General features: G+C 39.6%; 1 protein-coding gene across 5 annotated transcripts in view; it reads left to right on the top strand.

Moving 5' to 3' along the window:
* The window catches only part of LOC137040437 (receptor-type tyrosine-protein phosphatase C-like), a 49,992-nt gene extending 31,740 nt beyond the window's left edge, over positions 1–18,252 (top strand). For 4 of the 5 annotated variants that reach the window (XM_067416068.1, XM_067416067.1, XM_067416069.1 and 1 more), the window contains 5 exons: positions 11,236–11,256; positions 11,445–11,486; positions 12,224–12,241; positions 17,111–17,128; positions 17,212–18,252. In XM_067416068.1, coding sequence (XP_067272169.1) covers positions 11,236–11,256; positions 11,445–11,486; positions 12,224–12,241; positions 17,111–17,128; positions 17,212–17,495 — 383 coding nt within the window. In that variant the 3' untranslated portion in view covers positions 17,496–18,252. Of the gene's footprint in view, positions 1–11,235; positions 11,257–11,444; positions 11,487–12,223; positions 12,242–12,324; positions 13,895–17,110; positions 17,129–17,211 lie in introns of those variants that run through there. The other variant, XM_067416066.1, reaches the window with a different exon arrangement.
* The last annotated feature ends 56 nt before the right edge of the window (positions 18,253–18,308 follow it).

Raw genomic sequence — 18,308 nt, 5'->3', positions numbered from 1 at the left:
TTTAGCTACAGGCCCCTCACCCGCACTCACAACTCCAGAAACCACAAAATCATCTGAAGACGGTAATGATTACTTCTTTTGACATGCTCTCTTGCAGCAGTCAGTGGCAAGTAAGAATGTATGAGATGGTGAAAAAGAGAAATCTTTTTTTAAATCTACTTTAAAACATGTGGCAATTTCTTAGATTTAGATATTTATTAATAGAGACTTAATTTGAAAGTGAACGGCTTGCTAGAAACTTCTTTGACCCATGGTGTAAGTTTGTAGTTTTAGATTGTTTGTAGTTATTTCCTGTAGTTCATCTCAAATGACCTTGCTTTTCCCTTTAGCCAAAGGCCCTTCATCTTCACTCACAAAAACTCCAGAAAACACAACCACACACACAACTCCAGAAAACACAACCGCACACGCAACTTCAGAAACCCAAACATCATCTGCAATCGGTAATGATTAGATTATCGATAAGAATGTACAAGATGAAGAAGATTTATTTTGAAAGTGAACAGCTTGCTAGAAGCTTCTTTGACCTTTGGTGTTAGTTTGTAGTTTTAGAGTATTTGTAGTTGTTTCCTGTAGTTCATCATCTCAAATGACCTTGCTTTTCCCTTTAGCTACAGGCCCCTCACCCGCACTCACAACTCCAGAAACCACAAAATCATCTGAAGACGGTAATGATTACTTCTTTTGACATGCTCTCTTGCAGCAGTCAGTGGCAAGTAAGAATGTATGAGATGGTGAAAAGAGAAATCTTTTTTTAAATCTACTTTAAAACATGTGGCAATTTCTTAGATTTAGATATTTATCAATAGAGACTTAATTTGAAAGTGAACGGCTTGCTAGAAGCTTCTTTGACCCATGGTGTAAGTTTGTAGTTTTAGATTGTTTGTAGTTATTTCCTGTAGTTCATCTCAAATGACCTTGCTTTTCCCTTTAGCCAAAGGCCCCTCATCTTCACTCACAAAAACTCCAGAAAACACAACCACACACACAACTCCAGAAAACACAACCGCACACGCAACTTCAGAAACCCAAACATCATCTGCAATCGGTAATGATTAGATTATCGATAAGAATGTACAAGATGAAGAAGATTTATTTTGAAAGTGAACAGCTTGCTAGAAGCTTCTTTGACCTTTGGTGTTAGTTTGTAGTTTTAGAGTATTTGTAGTTGTTTCCTGTAGTTCATCATCTCAAATGGCCTTGCTTTTCCCTTTAGCTACAGGCCCCTCACCCGCACTCACAACTCCAGAAACCACAACATCATCTGAAGACGGTAATGATTACTTCTTTTGACATGCTCTCTTGCAGCAGTCAGTGGCAAGTAAGAATGTATGAGATGGTGAAAAAGAGAAATCTTTTTTTAAATCTATTTTAAAACATGTGGCAAGTTCTTAGATTTAGATATTTATCAATAGAGACTTAATTTGAAAGTGAACGGCTTGCTAGAAGCTTCTTTGACCCATTGTGTAAGTTTGTAGTTTTAGATTGTTTGTAGTTATTTCCTGTAGTTCATCTCAAATGACCTTGCTTTTCCCTTTAGCCAAAGGCCCCTCATCTTCACTCACAAAAACTCCAGAAAACACAACCACACACACAACTCCAGAAAACACAACCGCACACGCAACTTCAGAAACCCAAACATCATCTGCAATCGGTAATGATTAGATTATCGATAAGAATGTACAAGATGAAGAAGATTTATTTTGAAAGTGAACAGCTTGCTAGAAGCTTCTTTGACCTTTGGTGTTAGTTTGTAGTTTTAGAGTATTTGTAGTTGTTTCCTGTAGTTCATCATCTCAAATGGCCTTGCTTTTCCCTTTAGCTACAGGCCCCTCACCCGCACTCACAACTCCAGAAACCACAACATCATCTGAAGACGGTAATGATTACTTCTTTTGACATGCTCTCTTGCAGCAGTCAGTGGCAAGTAAGAATATATGAGATGATGAAAAAGAGAAATCTTTTTTTAAATCTATTTTAAAACATGTGGCAAGTTCTTAGATTTAGATATTTATCAATAGAGACTTAATTTGAAAGTGAATGGCTTGCTAGAAGCTTCTTTGACCCATGGTGTAAGTTTGTAGTTTTAGATTGTTTGTAGTTATTTCCTGTAGTTCATCTCAAATGACCTTGCTTTTCCCTTTAGCCAAAGGCCCCTCATCTTCACTCACAAAAACTCCAGAAAACACAACCATACACACAACTCCAGAAAACACAACCGCACACGCAACTTCAGAAACCCAAACATCATCTGCAATCGGTAATGATTAGATTATCGATAAGAATGTACAAGATGAAGAAGATTTATTTTGAAAGTGAACGGCTTGCTAGAAGCTTCTTTGACCTTTGGTGTTAGTTTGTAGTTTTAGAGTATTTGTAGTTGTTTCCTGTAGTTCATCATCTCAAATGACCTTGCTTTTCCCTTTAGCTACATGCCCCTCACCCGCACTCACAACTCCAGAAACCACAACATCATCTGAAGATGGTAATCATTACTTCTTTTGACATGCTCTCTTGCAGCAGTCAGTGACAAGTAAGAATGTATGAGATGGTGAAAAAGAGAAATCTTTTTTTAAATCTACTTTAAAGCATGTGGCAATTTCTTAGATTTAGATATTTATCAATAGAGACTTAATTTGAAAGTGAACGGCTTGCTAGAAGCTTCTTTGACCCATGGTGTAAGTTTGTAGTTTTAGATTGTTTGTAGTTATTTCCTGTAGTTCATCTCAAATGACCTTGCTTTTCCCTTTAGCCAAAGGCCCCTCATCTTCACTCACAAAAACTCCAGAAAACACAACCACACACACAACTCCAGAAAACACAACCGCACACGCAACTTCAGAAACCCAAACATCATCTGCAATCGGTAATGATTAGATTATCGATAAGCATGTACAAGATGAAGAAGATTTATTTTGAAAGTGAACAGCTTGCTAGAAGCTTCTTTGACCTTTGGTGTTAGTTTGTAGTTTTAGAGTATTTGTAGTTGTTTCCTGTAGTTCATCATCTCAAATGACCTTGCTTTTCCCTTTAGCTATAGGCCCCTCACCCGCACTCACAACTCCAGAAACCACAAAATCATCTGAAGACGGTAATGATTACTTCTTTTGACATGCTCTCTTGCAGCAGTCAGTGGCAAGTAAGAATGTATGAGATGGTGAAAAAGAGAAATCTTTTTTTAAATCTACTTTAAAACATGTGGCAATATCTTAGATTTAGATATTTATCAATAGAGACTTAATTTGAAAGTGAATGGCTTGCTAGAAGCTTCTTTGACCCATGGTGTAAGTTTGTAGTTTTAGATTGTTTGTAGTTATTTCCTGTAGTTCATCTCAAATGACCTTGCTTTTCCCTTTAGCCAAAGGCCCCTCATCTTCACTCACAAAAACTCCAGAAAACACAACCACACACACAACTCCAGAAAACACAACCGCACACGCAACTTCAGAAACCCAAACATCATCTGCAATCGGTAATGATTAGATTATCGATAAGAATGTACAAGATGAAGAAGATTTATTTTGAAAGTGAACAGCTTGCTAGAAGCTTCTTTGACCTTTGGTGTTAGTTTGTAGTTTTAGAGTATTTGTAGTTGTTTCCTGTAGTTCATCATCTCAAATGACCTTGCTTTTCCCTTTAGCTACAGGCCCCTCACCCGCACTCACAACTCCAGAAACCACAACATCATCTGAAGACGGTAATGATTACTTCTTTTGACATGCTCTCTTGCAGCAGTCAGTGACAAGAATGTATGAGATGGTGAAAAAGAGAAATCTTTTTTTAAATCTACTTTAAAACATGTGGCAAGTTCTTAGATTTAGATATTTATCAATAGAGACTTAATTTGAAAGTGAACGGCTTGCTAGAAGCTTCTTTGACCCATGGTGTAAGTTTGTAGTTTTAGATTGTTTGTAGTTATTTCCTGTAGTTCATCTCAAATGACCTTGCTTTTCCCTTTAGCCAAAGGCCCCTCATCTTCACTCACAAAAACTCCAGAAAACACAACCACACACACAACTCCAGAAAACACAACCGCACACGCAACTTCAGAAACCCAAACATCATCTGCAATCGGTAATGATTAGATTATCGATAAGAATGTACAAGATGAAGAAGATTTATTTTGAAAGTGAACGGCTTGCTAGAAGCTTCTTTGACCTTTGGTGTTAGTTTGTAGTTTTAGAGTTTTTGTAGTTGTTTCCTGTAGTTCATCTCAAATGACCTTGCATTTCCCTTAAGTCACAGGGTCCTTACCAACACACACAAAAATAAAAAGGTTATGTTTAACCTCTTTTGACAGACTGTCTTGCAGTCAATGACGAGTAAGGATGTACAATGTGATTAAAATTACAAATATAAAATCTACTTTAACCCATGTGGAAAGTTTGTGTTAGCCATTCTTTAAGATACCTTTTTTTTTTTTTAAGTAAAAAAAGTAAAAAATTTAACCACAATTTTTTTAAAAATATATTTTAAAAATATATTAATAATACAATTATTGCTGGGCAACGATTAAAATGTTTAATCACGATTAATCACATCGAGTTTTCTGTGATTAATCGTGACAGATTCTGGAGCGATTTGGAGGAAGTGATGCAGACTGTGCCCAGAGGTGAGAGGGTAGTGATAGGGGCAGATTTGAATGGACGTGTTGGAGAAGGGAATAGTGGGGACGAGGAAGTGATGGGCAGGTTTGGTCTTCAGGAAAGGAACCCAAAAGGACAGAGGTTGGTAGACTTTGCTTAAAGTATGGAGATGGCTGTGGTGAACACATACTTTCAGAAGAGACAGGAACACAGGGTGACATATAAGAGTGGTGGCAGGAGCACACAAGTGGACTATATCTTATGTAGACGCTGTAATCTGATGGAAAGTAGCGATTGTAAAGTAGTGTTAGGTGAGAGTGTAGCTAGACAGCATAGGATGGTGGTGTGTAAGATGACTCTGGTGGTGAGGAAGAGGAAGAGAGTAAAGGCAGAGCAGAAGACAAAGTTGTGGAAGTTGGAAAAGGAAGAGTGCTGTGTGGTTTTCAGGGAGGAGTTGAGACCAGCTTTAGGACTACCACAGCCAAAGTGATCAGGGAGACAGGTAGAAAGGTGCTAGGTGTGTAATCTGGAAGGAGGAAAGAAGACAAGGAGACTTGGTGGTGGAATGAGGAAGTCCAGGAGAGTATCCAGAGGAAGAGGTTAGCTAGGAAGAAGTGGGACAGTGAGAGGACGGGGGAAAGTAGACAGGAATATAGGGTGATGCAGCGTGAGGTTAAGATAGAGGTGGCAAAGGCCAAACAGAAAGCGTATGAGGACATGTATGCAAGGTTAGATAGTAAGGAAGGTGAGAGGGATGTGTATCGGTTGGCGAGGCAGAGGGATAGAGAAGGAAAGGATGTGCAGCAGGTTAGATTGATTAAAGATAGAGATTGAAATGTGTTGACAGGTGACAGGAGGGTGAGGAAAAGATGGAAGGAGTACTTTGAGGAACTGATGAATGAGGAAAATGACAGGGAGAGAAGAGTTGTAGAGGTAAATATTGATGACCGGGAAGTAGAAAGTATTATCAAGGGTGAAGTTAGGAAAGCTTTGAAGAGGATGAAGAGAGGAAAGGCAGTTGGTCCTGATGACACACCAGTGGAGGTATGGAAGTGTCTAGGAGAAATGGCAGTAGAGTTTTTAACTAGGTTGTTCAACAAGGTTTTAGAGAGTGAGAGGATGCCTGAGGAATGGAGGAGAAGTGTTTTGGTGCCAATTTTTAAGAACAAGGGAGATGTGCAAAGTTCTGGAAACTACAGTGGTATTAAGCTGATGAGCCATACAATGAAGTTGTGGGAAAGAGTAGTTGAAGCAAGGTTAAGGGGAGAAGTGAACATTTTTGAGTAGCAGTTCATGCCAAGAAAGATCACTACAGATGCATTATTTGCTTTGAGAATGTTAATGGAGAAGTACAGAGAGGGTCAGATAGAGCTGCATTGTGTCTTTGTAGATTTAGAGAAAGCATATGACAGAGTGCCAAGAGAGGAGCTGTGATATTGTATGAGGAGGTCTGGAGTGACAGAGAAGTATGTTAGAGTGGTACACGATATGTATGAGAGCAGTAGGACAGTGGTAAGGTGTGCCGTAGTTGAGAGAGGACTTCACGGTGAAGGTGGGACTGCATCAAGGATCGGCTCTGAGCCCCTTCTTGTTTGCGGTGGTGATGGACAGGCTGACAGATGAGGTCAGACAGGAATCTCCATTGACTATGATGTTTGCGGATGACATTGTGATCTGTAGTGAGAGCAGGGAGCAGGTGGAGGAAAGTCTAGAGAGGTGGAGGTTTGTTCTGGAGAGAAGAGGAATGAAGGTTAGTCGCAGCAAGACAGAATACATGTGTGTGAATGAGAGGAAACCAAGTGGAACAGTGAGGTTACAGGGAGAAGAGGTAAAGAAGGTGCAGGATTTTTAGTACTTAGGGTCAACAGTCCAGAGCAATGGGGAGTGTGGAAAAGAGGTGAAGAAGCGTGTGCAGGCAGGTTGGAATGGGTGGAGAAAAGTGTCAGGTCTGTTGTGTGATACAAGAGTACCAGCAAGAATGAAAGGAAAGGTGTACATGACAGTAGTGAGACCAGCGATGTGGTATGGTTTGGAGACAGTTGCACTGAGGAAAAGACAGGAGGAAGAGCTAGAGGTAGCAGAGCTGAAGATGTTGAGGTTCTCTTTGGAAGTGACGAGGATGGATAGGATCAGGAATGAGTACATCAGAGGGACAGCACGTGTGAGAAGTTTGGAGACAAAGTTAGAGAGGCCAGGTTGAGATGGTTTGGACATGTTCAGAGGAGGGAGAGTGAATATATTGCTAAAAGGATGCTGAGGTTAGAGCTGTCAGGCAGGAGGTCGAGAGGAAGACCAAAGAGGAGGTTTATGGATGTAGTGAAGGAGGACATGAAGGTAGTCGGTCTGAGAGAAGAAGATACAGAGGATAGGACTGGATGGGGGCAGATGATTCGCTGTGGCGACCCCTGAAGGGAAAAGCCGAAAGAAGAAGAAGAATCGCGATTAATGAATACAAAAGTAGTGTATTGGATACTTTTTTTTTTAAAGTGTTGCTATTTGAACAGAAGTGCAATTACATATGGTTTGCAAACACTTTAAACAAATAAGGTGCTTTTTATAGCAGTTAAAAGTTAGTAACGGTTATAATATTTCTTCTAAATATCAACTTAAACATTAATTTAATCAAATTAAATATAAAACCAAAACTATGTGCCACTGCCAGGGCATTAATGTTTGGTTTGGTTTGGTATTTTAAAAAAACTGGTTATGTCTATAACCTCAATCATAACATTATAACATTTAGGTGCACGCTGGGCAGACACAAATTTCACAATTTGATTTGATATTGATTAACTTTGGGCCTATCAGGTAGAGTACATAGCAAATTGTATGTACTGTACAATGTGTGGGTGGAATTATTTGGTGGTATAAATATATCGATTCTGAAGTAATATTCTCATCAGTGTTCTGTCAGCTTTTACATAGGCCTACTTAAATCTGCATATTTGTGATATTCACCCCAGGGTGTTATTTAATTTTATAAAAGGCATTTTTTTTAAATCGTATTAAATGTATGCATCATCTTTCATGTTAAATTCTTACATTTGATTAATAAATTCAGTTATAATAGTAAAGACACTATAGGCTGTTACCAATCAAATAAAATAAATTTAAAAAAAATTAATTTATTCAGCTGCAATAAATTAATTAATTCAGCTGCAATAAATAATGTTATAAGATTGATTTTATTCAAATGATTAATTCAAAACGCTGAATCATTCAGTAACAAAACACCACGTTGCCGTGTTGCTTTCCTTTAGAACTTTTTTCGTCTGTGAAATCATGGGTGAAAAAATGGAACAAAAAAAGTTGTTTGGGTCTAAAAATGTAAGTAACGTAATATTAATTAGGCTACTTGTTTATTGAACTAGGCTACACCATTCATGCTACACAATTCATGTATGTTATTAACAATATCATAAATCATAAATATCAACAATGTATGTTATTAACAATATCATAAATCATAAATATCAACAATGTATGTTATTAACAATATCATAAATCATAAATATCAACAACTACAAAAAACTCCAGTATGTTTCTTCTGTGAGTTTATATTGCTGCTCACTTGTTTTGATTTATCCATGAATGTCTCTCACAAAGAGACAGGCAGCGCGAGCCTCAGGCAGAGATACACTCCATTATCAATCGCTGTTTACATATAATATAATAAAATATAATAAAAACAAAACAAAAAATCTGAATTGAAGATATTTTTGTTGAAATCCGATGGCTCACACAGGCCTTCATTGACACCAATGTCATTTTCTCTTTCAAGACCCATAAAAGTCGTTACAAAGCCCATCTCACTACAGTGGTTCTGCAATAATTGTATGGCGCGACGAGAATAGTTTTTGTGTGCAAAAAATGTTAGATAGCGATGGGCCAATTTCAAAACAAAGATTCAAATGATTCAAATTGATACGCTGGTTATGAATTAGCGTATCAATTTATGATTCGGATCGCCAAAGTCATGTGATTTCAGGAGTTTGGTGGTTTGACACGCGATCCGAATCATGAATCAATACGATGATTCATAACTGTTCAAAACTTTGTTTTGAAATCGGCCCATCGCTATATAAGTCGTTATTTAGTTTTTTCCGCACAAAAACAATTCTCGTCGCTTAATAAAATGACCGTAGAGCCACTGTAGTGAGATGGGCTTTGTAATGACGTCTTAAGTGCCTTTATGGGTCTTGAGAGAGGAAATGACATTGGTGTCAATGAAGGCCTGTCTGAGCCATCTGATTTCCATTTCATCAGAGTTACATTCAATATTTCTTCAGGAACAAACTTTTAAAAATGTCATTGTGTTTATCAAAGATGACTTTTAAGGAATACGATTAAATACATGGGGACATTTTTTACTCATTCTCTGCCTGGAGTGAGAAACTCATTTATTTATCAGCAAAAGTCCAGTAGCTGACGCGAAACAATCCAGAGCTTTTGTGAAAACTACAGATTATACTTTAGCAAATTTTCGCATTTTTGTATCTCTGCCCACAAACAGTTGGTTTGGAGGGGGTTATTAACAGAACAGCTATTGTAGTTCAGGTTTCTCACCGAAAATATTATCGGACTTTGTCTACTCTTTAAAGAGTTTTGCTTTGCAGGCTTGAGTGGATCTGACAGAACAGCAGTTTTTTTCAGTGCCATTTTGCCTAAAACATCCAATTTGAAATGTTGACTACATGCATATTGACCGTTTAACCATTAGCTGATTTTGCTGAACTTTAAGGCTTTATATAATGTAGACGAATGAGTTATAAAGAAATTCACCCCTCTCAAAGTTTTCATGAAGGGCAAAATAAGCCGTATAGGCCAAAACCACAATTTGTACCAGGCTGTAAACATGTTTTTTTCTGCTCTAAAGTTTGGCATTTTAACATAGGGCTCAATGAGATTCTGCTCCCTTCTGGAGCCTGTCTCTTGTGGCCAGTTGAGGAATTGCAGTTTACATTACTTCCATATTGGCTTCAAGAGAGATCGCGGGAGGTTGCCGCTTGGTGCCGACACAGACATATTTTGCAAAATGAACCAATTGGAAACAAGAAGCATACTGTGTGGGACTATTTCGACAGAAAGGGTGACGAAGTTACATACAAAATAAGCTACGCGGTATTACAATACAGCAGTAGTACAAGCTCCTGACTGGTGGAGGAAACCTAATGAAAGGCGCTTTCCGAGGCTGACCGCTCTAGCGAGGCGTCTCTGTATTCCCCGGGCATCAAGCAGTGCCATCTGGAGCCTTTAATGCTTTTCATAGTGTGGTTTTGGTCACCTTTACCAAAGTAAACATTTCAACGTATGTTCTTCTCACCGACCGCTGTTGGTTTATAGAACAACTACTCTGAGTCGCCCTCTGTCATTTCAAAGAACAGAACAGCACAACTGCATGCATGACGAGTAGGCTACACTTCCTCAAACAGGCGCGGTCAGTGGATCCGCGGAGCCTCGAGACTTGCGCTGCGGAGACAGACGAAAGTAAACAATTAAGGCTTTCTTCCGCAGGTCTAACTGTCAACAGGCTATGCTCCTGTCAGACTAACCCACATCACTTAGACATGTTACTTTTTAACAATTAAAAACCAGTCAAGTTGTGGATTGAGGTAGGGCTGCTATTTTTATTTGACGAAAAAAATAACTATTCCAGAAAAAATAAAAGTCAACATTGTGACTAAAAGTTTTCTAAGAAGTATTTCCTACTAAAGGTAGTTGATAGATGACTCAAATTAAGCATGTCTATAGCAGACCGGTGGGAATAGCTTTGGATGGCAACATGCCCAGAGCAAAAGAGAAGACAACAGCCTTTTTGATGTAATTTTTTTGCACCTTTTTGCATAGGCAGCCACATTTTATTAACAGTACATTTAGCCAGCGGTGAAGTACCTCTTTAATAAATATACACTATCAATGAAAAGTTTGGGACCAAAGGATGGCATCTTTGCTGAATAAAAAGTATCAGTTTCTTAGTACACTGGTTCAATTAAGGAAAAAAATTGTAATATTAGCTTACTCATTTCTGTAATTTAGCTTGTTGTGGTTAGTAATGATTTTGGTTTATTAATATTGTGGAAAAGGTGCCAACTTTATGCATAAGGACTGTTTTTGGATGTAGTTTAAACTATATGATTATGTTAAATATGTTCTACTGACTCATCCATCACCAACAATCAAACACAACCCACTTCAGTCTCACCTACCCCTAAAGGTAACCATCCATCACCACAGCAGACACACACTCCAGCATTATATCACTCTATCAATCATTTTCACTCATGACCTTTGACCTCCATTCTTCTATCATGCTGCACTGCAATCTCACCACCACTATATCTGTCCTTCAAACGCGCGTCACCATTGTGGTTTAAAGTAGCTTCAGTCATGGATTAGTGTAATGGGCAATGTTAAATAATTATCTATTTTTTTATCTAAATAAATTGGATTTTTGAATTTGAATTATACGCATATAGTACTGGTAACAGATGTTTGTGTTTGGTGAGGTAAGTAGCACATCATGGAGTAGTTTAAGTGTAATCACCCTTTGATTCCTAGATTTTTTTTTTTTTTAATAATTAAAAGTTCAGTTGCATAATGTGATTCTGATTCAGTTAATTAATAAAGTTTCCTCTCGCACTTTCCACAGGTTCCACAGGTTCAGCAGAAGGTATGTGTCACTTTTTACCCATGTTATTTCTATTATGCTGTTGATGCTTCCAGGATATTGATTATAGATATTGGTTATATGTGTGTTTTAATGTCTTTTAAATAAGCTGTACTTTTGGGTCAGAAAATACACATGTGGGAACTTGATATGCTTGCATATTCTTTCATGGTGTCAATCAATCATTGCAGTCAATTCCACCACTTCATCAAACACTTCTGCACCTGCCTCAGGTAACGCTGACTTCATCAAACTCACACTCTTGCATTATTATTCTCTCACGCACAATCTCTCACACTCTGACCTCCATCTTCCCATCATGCCGTGCTTGCGTCATTTGATCAATCAGAGCAGAGTAGACCAATCACAACAGACTGGGCCATCTGACCAATCAGAGCAGAGTAGACCAATCACAACAGACTGAGCCATTTGACCAATCAGAGCAGAGTAGACCAATCACAACAGACTGGGCCATTTGACCAATAAAATCAGACCAATCACAACAACCTGAGCCATTTGACCAATCAGAGCAGAGTAGACCAATCACAACAGACTGAGCCATCTGACCAATCAGAACAGAGTAGACCAATCACAACAGACTGAGCCATTTGACCAATCAGAGTAGAGTAGATCAATCACAACAGACTGAGCCATTTGACCAATCAGAGCAGAGCAGACCAATCACAACAGACTGAGCCATTTTTTAGAGTCATTTATCAAGCCATTTTAACGGCTTTGAGAAAAGAGGCAATATATATTATGAGAAACTTAATTTAAAAAAATAAATAAAATGCAATTAACCACATAATTGTGTAGAAAAGCCTTCCCTTTCAATAGAAAACTTCTCTTTGGAAAAACAAGCTGTTTACTCTGATTCTCATAAGTAACTAAATTACTAAAAGTTCAGCAGTGCATGATATAATTCTGATGATGTTCATTAATAATGTTTTTAATCTTTCACTTTCAACAGGATCACAACAGGACAACAGTAAGTGTCACTTTATTTCTGCTTCATATGCTTTATACGAGTTTCACTTTATATTCTTTCATGGTGTCAATCAATCATTGCAGTCAATTCCACCACTTCATCAAACACTTCTGCACCTGCCTCTGGAGGTAACGCTGACTTCATCAAACTCACACTCTTGCATTATTATTCTCTCACGCACAATCTCTCACACTCTGACCTCCATCTTCCCATCATGCCGTGCTACGAGCACACCATCACTGAGCAAGCGGTGTTTTTTTATATTTTTTTTATGAATGTGTTCATTTATTTACTTGTTTATTTGTTTGATGCAAGCAAGCCCTTTTTCGGCCACAGCATGCTTAACATTTACGATTTGCACATTTAACTCGTGGCCAGAAGAAATAATGTCAGTTTCTCAACATAGGATCTCAAGACTTCACATTGCGTTGCCACAACATAAGGACCACGACTTATCACATTCCCAGAGTAGACCAATCACAACAGACTGAGCCATCTGACCAATCAGAGTAGACCAATCACATCAGACTGAGCCATTTGACCAATCAGAGTAGACCAATCACAACAGACTGAGCCATTTGACCAATCAGAGAAGACCAATCACAACAGACTGAGCCATTTGACCAATCAGAGCAGGCCAATCACAACAGACTGAGCCATTTGACCAATCAGAGCAGACCAATCACAACAGACTGAGCCATTTGACCAATCAGAGCAGAGTAGACCAATCACAACAGACTGAGCCATTTGACCAATCAGAGTATACCAATTACAACAGACTGAGCCATTTGACCAATAAGAGCAGAGCAGACCAATCACAAGAGACTGAGCCATTTGACCAATCAGAGCAGAGCAGACCAATCACAACAGACTGAGCCATCTGACCAATCAGAGCAAAGTAGATCAATCACAACAGACTGAGCCATTTGACCAATCAGAGCAGAGTAGACCAATCACAACAGACTGAGCCATCTGACCAATCAGAGCAGAATAGATCAATCACAACAGACTGAGCCATCTGACCAATCAGAGTAGAGTAGACCAATCACAACAGACTGGGCCATTTGACCAATCAGAGCAGAATAGATCAATCACAACAGACTGAGCCATCTGACCAATCAGAGTAGAGTACACCAGTCAAAGCAGACTGAGCCATTTGACCAATCAGAGCAGAGTAGACCAATCACAACAGACTAAGCCATCTGACCAATCAGAGCAGAATAGATCAATCACAACAGACTGAGCCATCTGACCAATCAGAGTAGAGTAGACCAGTCAAAGCAGACTGAGCCATTTGACCAATCAGAGCAGAGTAGACCAATCACAACAGACTGAGCCATCTGACCAATCAGAGCAGAGTAGACCAATCACAACAGACTGAGCCATTTGACCAATCAGAGCAGACCAATCACAACAGACTGAGCCATTTGACCAATCAGAGCAGAGTAGACCAATTACAACAGACTGAGCCATTTGACCAATCAGAGTAGAGCAGACCAATCACAACAGACTGAGCCATTTGACCAATCAGAGCAGACCAATCACAACAGACTGAGCCATTTGACCAATCAGAGCAGACCAATCACAACAGACTAAGCCCTTTGACCAATCAGAGCAGAGTAGACCAATTACAACAGACTGAGCCATTTGACCAATCAGAGTAGAGCAGACCAATCACAACAGACTGAGCCATTTGACCAATTAGAGTAGAGTAGACCAATCACAACAGACTGAGCCATTTGACCAATCAGAGTAGAGTAGACCAATCACAACAGACTGAGCCATTTGACCAATCAAAGCAGAGTAGACCAATCACAACAGACTGAGCCATTTGACCAATCAGAGTAGAGTTGACCAACCACAACAGACTGAGCCATTTGACCAATCAGAGCAGAGTAGACCAATCACAACAGACTGAGCCATTTGACCAATCAGAGTAGAGTAGACCAATCACAACAGACTGAGCCATTTGACCAATCAGAGCAGAGTAGCCCAATCACAACAGACTGAGCCATTTGACCAATCAGAGCAGAGTAGACCAATCACAACAGACTGAGCCATTTGACCAATCAGAGCAGAGTACAGTCCCTGACAAAAGTCTTGTCGCTTATCTATTTTCTAGAAATACCTGATATTAACCTGACTTTTAATTAATTCATTGGTGTTAGAAATAGCTCATATGAAAAGCTAAAACCCTCCCAAATGATGTTTAATGCACTGAAATAAATAATTTTCACAGAAAAAATATTTATCATTTAATCAAGACAGAAAGGTCAAATTTTGGCAAGAAAAAAGTTTTGTCACCTATACAGAAATTGAACAAATTTACTGCAAATACAAAAATATGTCAGCAAATTAAGTTGTGGTGCTGTGAGATCCAAATTTAATATCTTGTATGACTTCCATGAGCTTGAAGGACTGCATCCATGCGGTTTGGCAAGGATTCATACAATTTATTGATGAAGTCATCAGGAATAGCTAAGAAAGCAGTCTTGCATGCCTCCCAGAGTTCATCAATATTCTTTGGTTTCGTCTTCCATGCGTCCTCTTTCATCCTACCCCACATATGCTCAATGATGTTCATGTCTGGTGACTGGGCTGGCCAATCCTGGAGCATCTTGATCTTCTTCGCCTTGAGGAACTTTGATGTGGAGATGGAAGTATGCGATGGAGCACCGTCCTGCTGCAGAATTTGGCCTCTTTTATGGTTGGGAATATAAGAGGTGGCTAAGATTTCTTGGTATTTTAGACTATTGATGTTGCCTTCCACCCTGCAGATCTCTCGCACACCCCCATACTGGATGTAACCCCCAGACCATGATTTTTCCGTCACCAAACTTCACTGTTTTCTGGGTGAATCTCGGATCCATTCTGGCACCAGTAGGTCTCCTGCAATATTTGCGGCGACTGTGGTGTAATTCAACAGAAGATTCATCTGAAAAATCCACCTTCTGCCACTTTTCCTGCGTCCATCCTTTTAGCAGGCTGTGGGCCATGGCAAATGCCACACGGTTTTTCAATTGTCTTTTGTTTAGTGCTGGCTTCTGGGGACTGATTCGACCATGGAGGCCATTTCGAGACAGAATCCGACAAACTGTTCTGGTTGACACAGGGACTTCAGGTGACCAGGTCGCGTGGAGCTCTGCTGCAGTGGAAAATGGGCTGGCCTTGGATTTTCAAGCCAACAAACGGTCCTCTCGAGCAGTTGTCTTGCAGGGTCTGCCTGACCTGGGCTTGTCAATAACGTCTCCAGTCTCTTCAAATCTTTTTTTTATCCTCTGTACTTGACGCTGAAACACATTGAAGGTGTCTGCCACATCAGCAGTGGATCTGGTCTTCAGCCTCTTGATAATCAAAACTTTAGTCTCAGGGTGAATCTTAGGCATGTTTGCAGAGGTCTAGTTGCAGTTGATGTGAAGGTCTAGTGTACTGGGGTTCTTTTTATACACACTTGAGACCTAATTGATCCATTATTAGTCACAGGTGAAGCTCATATGACAAGGTGACAACACTTATGTCTTTGCAAAAATTGACTCAATGGGCTTTACCAAGCTGTGAATATTAGAATACTTTTTGAAAGTTTAGTTTTTCACTGAAACATTATCACAAAAGCTGGTGGGATTAAAATGAGCCATTTCTTGTAAAAAAAAAAAATCTTGATTAGAAATATATTTCAGCGGCACTTTAGGTCAATTTGTACACAAGCGACAAGACTTTTGTCAGGGACTGTAGACCAATCACAACAGACTAAGCCATCTGACCAATCAGAGTAGAGTAGACCAATCACAACAGACTGAGCCATTTGACCAATCAGAGCAGAGCAGACCAATCACAACAGACTGAGCCATTTGACCAATCAGAGTAGAGTAGACCAATCACAACAGACTGAGCCATTTGACCAATCAGAGCAGAGTAGTCCAATCACAACAGACTGAGCCATTTGACCAATCAGAGTAGAGCAGACCAATCACAACAGACTGAGCCATTTGACCAATCAGAGCAGAGCAGACCAATCACAACAGACTGAGCCATTTGACCAATCAGAGCAGAGCAGACCAATCAAAACAGACTGAGCCATTTGACCAATCAGAGTAGAGTAGACCAATTACAACAGACTGAGCCATTTGACCAATCAGAGTAGACCAATCACAACAGACTGAGCCATTTGACCAATCAGAGCAGAATAGATCAATCACAACAGACTGAGCCATTTGACCAATCAGAGTAGAGCAGACCAATCACAACAGACTGAGCCATTTGACCAATCAGAGTAGACCAATCACAACAGACTGAGCCATTTGACCAATCAGAGCAGAGCAGACCAATCACAACAGACTGAGCCATTTGACCAATCAGAGTAGAGCAGACCAATCACAACAGACTGAGCCATTTGACCAATCAGAGTAGACCAATCACAACAGACTGAGCCATTTGACCAATCAGAGCAGAGTAGACCAATCACAACAGACCGAGCCATTTGGCCAATCAGAGTAGACCAATCACAACAGACTGAGCCATTTGACCAATCAGAGCAGAGTAGCCCAATCACAACAGACTGAGCCATTTGACCAATCAGAGTAGAGCAGACCAATCACAACAGACTGAGCCATTTGACCAATCAGAGCTTTGGAGCTTTGAGAAAAGAGGCAATATATATTATGAGAAACTTAATTTAAAAAAATAAATAAAATGCAATTAACCACATAATTGTGTAGAAAAGCCTTCTCTTTCCATAGAAAACTTCTCTTTGGAAAAACAAGCTGTTTACTCTGATTCTCATAAGTAACTAAATTACTAAAAGTTCAGCAGTGCATGATATAATTCTGATGATGTTCATTAATAATGTTTTTAATCTTTCACTTTCAACAGGATCACAACAGGACAACAGTAAGTGTCACTTTATTTCTGCTTCATATGCTTTATACGAGTTTCACTTTATATTCTTTCATGGTGTCAATCAATCATTGCAGTCAATTCCACCACTTCATCAAACACTTCTGCACCTGCCTCTGGAGGTAACGCTGACTTCATCAAACTCACACTCTTGCATTATTATTCTCTCACGCACAATCTCTCACACTCTGACCTCCATCTTCCCATCATGCCGTGCTACGAGCACACCATCACTGAGCAAGCGGTGTTTTTTTATATTTTTTTTATGAATGTGTTCATTTATTTACTTGTTTATTTGTTTGATGCAAGCAAGCCCTTTTTCGGCCACAGCATGCTTAACATTTACGATTTGCACATTTAACTCGTGGCCAGAAGAAATAATGTCAGTTTCTCAACATAGGATCTCAAGACTTCACATTGCGTTGCCACAACATAAGGACCACAACTTATCACATTCCCAGAGTAGACCAATCACAACAGACTGAGCCATCTGACCAATCAGAGTAGACCAATCACATCAGACTGAGCCATTTGACCAATCAGAGCAGGCCAATCACAACAGACTGAGCCATCTGACCAATCAGAGTAGACCAATCACAACAGACTGAGCCATTTGACCAATCAGAGAAGACCAATCACAACAGACTGAGCCATTTGACCAATCAGAGCAGGCCAATCACAACAGACTGAGCCATTTGACCAATCAGAGCAGACCAATCACAACAGACTGAGCCATTTGACCAATCAGAGTATACCAATTACAACAGACTGAGCCATTTGACCAATAAGAGCAGAGCAGACCAATCACAAGAGACTGAGCCATTTGACCAATCAGAGCAGAGCAGACCAATCACAACAGACTGAGCCATCTGACCAATCAGAGCAGAGTAGATCAATCACAACAGACTGAGCCATCTGACCAATCAGAGTAGAGTAGACCAGTCAAAGCAGACTGAGCCATTTGACCAATCAGAGCAGACCAATCACAACAGACTGAGCCATTTGACCAATCAGAGCAGAGTAGACCAATCACAACAGACTGAGCCATTTGACCAATCAGAGTAGACCAATCACAACAGACTGAGCCATTTGACCAATCAGAGCTTTGGAGCTTTGAGAAAAGAGGCAATATATATTATGAGAAACTTAGTTAAAAAAAATAAATAAAATGCAA

This window comes from Pseudorasbora parva, chromosome 14 (assembly GCF_024679245.1).
Source record: "Pseudorasbora parva isolate DD20220531a chromosome 14, ASM2467924v1, whole genome shotgun sequence".
NCBI lineage: Eukaryota > Metazoa > Chordata > Actinopteri > Cypriniformes > Gobionidae > Pseudorasbora > Pseudorasbora parva.
The sequence above is the reverse complement of the archived record's forward strand: the minus strand, read 5'-3'. Positions and strand labels throughout refer to the sequence as shown.